Here is a 7,708-nt window from a genome sequence, read left to right as displayed (position 1 = left end):
TTTTGTTCCGTACGATGCAAACTTTGGTGCTCGTTTTGCTCCTCATTTTGTTTACCTTCTGCATTTTGTTGCTTAATGATGGTGCTCATTTTGTTCCTCATTCAATGATTGAATTTGTATTGTTGTTTATTAATTGGAATGATTTGAAGAGATGTAATTTTGTGATGTTTTGGAAGAAGGGAAAGAAAGGAATATGGTGTGTTGTTTTGAGTTTTGACATTACCCATGGCTGTATCCATGTACTTTTTTACTCCCAATTTATTTTGGTTAAACTACATCATTAGTTGTTCAAGTATGTGTAAGTTTTTTATTTAATCAATGCCTGTTAGTCTCTTTTATGGTACCCTATTCTATTGAATAGCCTTGTTTTTATACACATCTGTGTTGTTGAAGTTACTCTTTGTTGCAATGTACTCGTATAGAGTTTAGATTCTCTTAAATCCAATGTACATATAACTTTCAACCTAGACAATGACTCTTTAGATTATGCCACAATAAATCCTACCCTAAACTTAATGGAAGATGACGAGATTTTGGCTGCCATGCACATATAGCCACTAATTTGGCCATGTGCAGTAATAGAAACTAGCGAAAGTGATCTCCCTTTTTTTGACTGTTAAACACAATTTGTCTATCTGTCTGCGTGTAAAATGAAAATGAAACCAGACTTGTTTCTTTTCTAATTATATCTCATTTTTTATTTTGCAGAAATTTTGAGCATTTTTAATATTTGTTTACTTTTTTTATTTTTTAGGAATGTTTTTCTATTATTATAGCATGTTTATTTTTATTTTAAAAATAGGAATTTTTTTTATTTTTTTTAAACATAGGAAATTATTTATTATTTTATTAGTAATTTATTTTTTAATTTATTCTAAATTGTTGAAATATTTTAATTTTTTAATATTACATAATTTTTCCCTTTTTTTCTTAAATTTGACCAATGGGTATTATATATTAACTGTTAACATTATTTTAATTGTATTTGTTTCTTACTTTTAAACAATACAAATATTAAATTGCTTTATTTATTTTGAGAGATAAGTATTAATACTAAATAAATAAATAAAAAGATGGACACTGAAAATAAAAAAGATTTTTGTAATAGTTAATAGTGAATTGAACTGGAAATAAAAAGATGAAATTTTATATAAATTTAAATCAAAACGTCAAATATATTTCTATACATATTTTTTATACTTGAAAACAACCAATTCCCTTTTTTTTAAACAAAAGAAAATCAGTTTCTTTAAGAAATTACTTAATTTTGTGGTTTTTTTGAATGAAAATTTCCCAGAAAATTAAATAAAAGTAATAAAAACCACAGTTACCTATTTGTCACCTTTGTCATAAAGCAGTATTCCAACTTTATTCAACTTGACCATAATCACTTTGTATATTTATATATATAATCACTTTGTATATTTTAAGGAGAGCCACAACTAGTAATTAACTTATCACACTCATTAGTTAGTCATCATTAGTTGTTCAAGTATCTGTAAGTTTTTGATTTAATCATTGCCTGTTGGTCTCTTTTATGGTACCCTATTCTATTGAATAACCTTGTTTTTATACACATCTGTGTTGTTGAAGTTATTGTTTGTTGCAATGTACTCGTTAAGATTCTAAATTTGTATTGTTCATTTTTATTTGGTAGTGTGATATTAAAGTTAATTTTAATTTGTTTTTTTCTTAAGATAATTATGTCAGGTGTTCCAGAATCAATTGTTCCTTTACAATCATCTCGAGGAACCAAAAGGAAATGGGTTCCAGAAGAAGATGCAGCACTGGTTTCCTGCATGGTGGACTTGCACAATATTGGGACATTTAACGCTGATACGGGGTTCAAAGCCGGTTACTTAAACGAGTTAGAAAAAATGTTAGAGAAGGCTTTACCTAATGCGATGTTGAAGGCAAGACCTAATATCGAGTCAAGGATTAGGTTACTGAAAAGAGATTGGTCAATAGTGTATGACATGCTTAATGGCCAAAACAATAGCGGTTTTGGTTGGGACGACCATAGGGCAGGTCATTGTTGCTGAAGATGCGGTCTGGGACTCTTATTTAAAGGTAAGAATGAGTTCAACTCTTTATTATCCTATTCTTACCAAACTTATAACTAATATGATTTCCTCGTTTTTGTAGAGTCATAAAGAAGCCGGTCAGTTCAAACATCGTAGTTTCCCTTACTACGACCAACTTACTGCCATATACGCAAAAGATCGAGCGACTAGGAAAGACGCTCAAACAGCCGTTGACGTTCTTGAAGAAATAAATGCTGAGGATGTACCTTCTGCAGATATTAATGAAGACAGAAACGAATACTATGATTGCGATGCTAATGTCTCTTTCGATGACATGGATGTTTCTGCCACGGAGCCGCAAACAGACAAAAACCAAGGGGGTTCCTCATCTTCAAAGAGGAAAAAAAAGAATTCTGATACAACTGGTCATTTTTCTTCTTCAGTTAATGATGCTGCCACTTTATTGGCTGAAAACATGCGGGCAATTGGCGAACAAATCAATAGGAGTATTGCCTCCGATGTGGTAGTTCACCAGGGCATCCAACAGAAAGCGGCAAATTTATATCCAACCTTATGTGAAATAGAAGGTTTAACTATAGATGAACGGTTTCAAGCATTGAGTAAAATTCCGGATCATCCAACTCAAATGGTAGTTTTCTTTAGTTTACCTTCTGATGTACGGTTGGAATGGGTTAGAAGATTTCTTGCTGACCATTAAAATTTATGGTTTTGTTGATGACATTTTCGTAACTTTTTTTGTTTGTAATATTTGGGATGGTATGTCATATACAATGTTCTAACTTTTTGATGTGGCAAAACTGTATAACATATAGATTGTGACATAGAATTTCATGAATCTCATTTAACCTTTTGTTAATATTCATTGTTATTATGTTTATGCAAAATATAATTCTAAAGTTATTTATTACTGCTAATAATTTTTTATTGTAGAATATTTAAATTATTTGTTCCACAAATGATATTTTAGCACATTAAATATGTATTGCAGTTTAATAATAACAAAGTAGATTATAAATTATATTTAATAATAATTATTTAAATTATATTTTATAGTATTATATATTATGATTTTAGTAAATTCATATAAGAATAAGAATTTTATTAAATTATATATTATTATTAAATTATATTTAATAATAATTATTTTAAATTATATTTTAGTATTATATATTATGATTTTATTAGTAAATTCATATAAGAATATTTATTAACAATTTTATTAAATTATATATTTTATTAAATTATATTTTATAACAATTATGTTAAATTATATTTTAGTATTATATATTATGATTTTATTAGTAAATTCATATAAGAATATTTATTAACAATTTTATTAAATTATATATTTATTAAATTATATTTAATAATAATTATTTTAAATTATATTTTAGTATCATATATTATGATTTTATTAGTAAATTCATATAAGAATATTTATTAAAAATTTTATTAAATTATATATTTTATTAAATTATATTTTATAACAATTATGTTAAAATATGATTAAATTATTTATTATTTATATTAATAATCTTATTAAAATTTAATAACAATAACAATAATCATCTAACTTAAAAAAATTCTGCTAAGGGTATTCTAGTCATTTTAGCTTTTTCCCTTATGTTATTACACCTCTATTCCATTCAACCAAACACAAGAATACAATTACGCCTCTATTCCATTACATTCAACCAAACAAAAGAATTACCTATTACGCCTCTATTCCATTACGCATTTATTCCATTACGCCTCTATTCCATTACAGCGAACCAAACGTGGCGTTAAGATTTATTTATGTAATTAATTGTACTACATTTAAACATTTTAAGTTGTGTATAAAATTCAAAATGTGTTCAAATAAATCAAAGGATGTTACATTAAATATGTAACTAAATATCAATGGCGAATCAAGGGGCCGGCGAGTGCCTGTAGCCGGAAAATTTTTTATTTAGACCTCTTTATAATTTATAAAATTTTAAATTAGTAATGATAAAATTGCACTTTGGTCTTCTAAAAATGATAAAAACTTAATTTAATCATTTAAAAGCTATAAAGACACAGGTTATTAAAATGATGAAATTATGATTTTCGATAATTTATATTTTTAAATATTTTTTTACAATTTTTATATTTTTAAATATTTTTTATGATTTTAATAAAAAATTTATATTTTTAAATTTTTTTGGTCCATTCAACGCTTGGTCAACACATTCTACGACTAGTCAACACCCAATCAATTTCCACGTCATCGGTCAACAAGAACACGTGGCTTGTTTTGATTGGTTACTCATTTTTTTAACACTGTTTAGGGCACAGGCCAAAATGTGTAACGGAGCAATAGTTCAAGTTCCAAAATGGGACAAAAAAAATTTAGATACCAATATAAAAAATTTGAGTATAGTTCAATGGCCAAATTGTGAATAAAACCTATTATTAATTAGTTTCAACCTTTACCTTTTAATTATTTATTAAATATTATATTCAATCACACATCTATATATATAATTTTTTTAGAAAAAAGAAATAAGGATTACACTAAATTAAACTGATCACAAATATCATCTATTGTATCGAAATGTATGACTTCTAAAACCTCTCTTGGTGTACTGTCATAAATCTGTAAGCCTTCCTTCCTGTTAAGAGACATTTTGACTAGGCAATCAACAACTTGGTTATTCTTTCTAGAGACATGTCTTAGACTCCAATGCTCTACATGTGACAAAATTTGATGAATTCGTCTAATCAAAGCAAAGTGTGAATCTACCAATGAACTATATTGGATACCTTTAATTACCTGCAAAACTATTAGAATGAATCACTATCTTGCTTTAACCTTGTCGTTGAAGAAGAACCAAGTCATCCAAGATACCCCATAATTCAGCATTAATGACCGAACATTTCCCCACATGCCTGCTACACCCGAGAATTTATTCCCCTGCTCCATTACACACCACTCCCTCGACAGCACCTAATCCTGAGTCTAGTTTTACCACTCCATAAATATTTAAATGCACATCTATATTTTAAATACATGATTTCTACACTTATATGTGTGATAAGTATACTAGTGTCTGACAAAAGAATGCCTGACAAAAAATTTAACCACTAATTTACTCTTAATAGAACTAACTAATAATTCATGCAAAAATAACTCCTCAATTTAAGGTCTTCAAGTAAATAACAAGAATAGTCATAAGAGTTTTATTTATTTTTTTTTTTTGAAATATAGAGTTAGAAGAGTTTTAAAATCCGTGGATTGATAGATAATGTATTTTAGTATACGTATATATACATGTTAATATACTTATGACACGTGTAAATATTGTAAAAATTATGTATTTAAAATATAAATATGTGTTTGTATATAACATACAATAAATAATTAAAACTAATTAAAAGGTAAAGTTTTAATCTAATTAATAATAGGCTATATACAAGTTGTCTTAACTTCCAACATTATTATTCTTAGATGCGAATTATGTTTTGATATATTATGGTAGGTATGCATTTTTTTCAACTTTGTTTTTTTTTTTTATAAAGATTAAGTTGCTAGCTGAAGATGTTAAGATTCCATTTGATTTGAAAAAAAAAATATTTTTGAATAATTCAACAACATGTTGATTAAATTAAAAAATGTGAAAAACGTTGATACTTTTCTCAACTAAACATTTCTAATGTTTTCCATTAAAGAAAAACTTGTCCATTTCCTAACATTCTCATTAGTATAGTTTTGAAATAAAGATAAATTTAGTTTTTAATGTTTTTATATTTTGTTAATTTGAGTTTTTTTTTTTTTTGAGTTAAATTTCATCTGTAACATTATGTTATTTTTTAATAGAAATATTAATTAAAATGTTAAAATTTTAGACATGACGGCTCAGATGGTAATTTCCGTCTACTTTATATTAATTTTTATGAGTATTTTATATTATTTGTTGATGTGACATATAAGAAAAATCGTGACATATCAACAGAAAGTACAAGTGGACTATCATGTGGGTTATCACACCAACATTATTATAAAATTAATGATTTAGTCAGCATTTTAGTTAAAAAAGAAAAATAATTTGACTCTTTTTGAAAGATTAATATCTAAATTTAGCTCAAAGAAAGAATAATGGCCAAACAAACCAAAAGATGTGAATGTAAATGGCTAAATTTGTCATTATACCTACGATTTTTGTTACCACAAATATGCAAAAAGCAAAATTAACTATGGTTGAAGTTAGTTATCGTAAGTATCTTTTTCTTTGCGCACATATATAGGGTATCTTTTTGTATGATTCAATTGTTGAATTTATTGATATAGTTGTACTTGTCATGTACGTAGATTTTGGAATTGATCCGATATTTCTATCATATTGATCTAAAATACTTTGTATATTAATATATATTCAACAATTGAATATTTTTTTACATAAAACCAATAGTTAAATTTTTTTTTAATTTTCATCAAATTTGACATGCATGATCTATATGAATCAAATATTAAATCCAATATTTGTAACGTTAAAATATTAATATTACAAAAATATACAAAAAAATTGTAAAACTACTTTAATTTTACACTTGCATCTAATTTTATATTTTAAAATAAAATATTAAATTTATTTATTTTATAAATATTTTTTTTAAAATTTAGTAAATAATATTTTTTAAAGATCATAAACAAATTTAAAATTAAGTAAAAAGGGTGAAAATGAAGAAAAAAATTTGCCACCATCTTTTCGGAAAACAGTTAAGGTATTGTAATTAAACTTACATGTGTAGGGTCAAAAGTCATAAATCATTAATTAAAGGGTTAATATATATTTTGTCCTTAAATTTATCCATTTGTACTTAGTTATAATCTTTTGATTTTTATCTAGTTGATATCTGAACTTGTATTCTGGCAATCAGATTTATACCTCCTCACTAACACCATTAGTTTGTGAGTGACACTGATAGCCAATCCAGTGATACCACGTGACAGCCTCTCGACATGTCATGTGATAAACATAAATAAATAAATAAAAACTAAAATTATCTTTAATATATATAAATTAATAAAAAAATATATAAATTTTCACATCAATAATGAACCTAGACAAAAAGGTGTCCAAATACATTTGAATCTGGACATATTTGTTTAGGTTCATTCCTGAAGTATTTTTAGCAAATTTATATATTTTAATTTTTTTATAAAATATAAGGTTATTTATATTATTATTTTGAAAATAAAAATATATAATATTTTAAGATATTTTAAAATATATAAATTAATAAAAAAATGCATCATGAATGAACATAGACAGATAGTTGTCCAAGTTCAAATTGTAATAGTCTAGTTTTCAATAGTGTCAAAAAAATGATTTTGGGACCACGATTCCGACAAGTGAGACAGTAAATATTAATTATTAATATTTACAAGTCTATTATAGTGTTATATCGATCCTTGATTTGGTAATTTGGTTGATAGCTTAGTAATGTAGATGTAAGGACTAAATCGTAAGAATGGTAAAAGCTACACATTATTGGTTAGCTAGTTAAATGGATTAATAAGAATTGTTAAAGGTTTTATGCGGCAATTAACCACATTTGCCTAGTAAATATCGATTAGTGTTTAGATATATAAGTAGAAATCTTTAGTGGATGGAGAGAAAATCTTATTCTCATCTTCC

The 7,708-nt window shown here is 25.8% G+C and overlaps 1 protein-coding gene across 1 annotated transcript; it reads left to right on the top strand.

Moving 5' to 3' along the window:
- Positions 1-1,703: 1,703 nt before the first annotated feature.
- LOC121222036 (uncharacterized) lies at positions 1,704-2,901 on the top strand. Its single transcript, XM_041101920.1, has 3 exons — positions 1,704-1,854; positions 2,000-2,070; positions 2,146-2,901. Exons 1-3 carry the CDS (start codon positions 1,704-1,706, stop codon positions 2,740-2,742), a joined length of 819 nt encoding a protein of 272 aa, XP_040957854.1. The 3' UTR covers positions 2,743-2,901.
- Positions 2,902-7,708: the final 4,807 nt, after the last annotated feature.

Source organism: Gossypium hirsutum, chromosome D10 (assembly GCF_007990345.1).
Source record: "Gossypium hirsutum isolate 1008001.06 chromosome D10, Gossypium_hirsutum_v2.1, whole genome shotgun sequence".
NCBI classification, from domain to species: Eukaryota; Viridiplantae; Streptophyta; class Magnoliopsida; order Malvales; family Malvaceae; genus Gossypium; species Gossypium hirsutum.
This window is presented reverse-complemented; position numbering and strand designations above follow the sequence as displayed.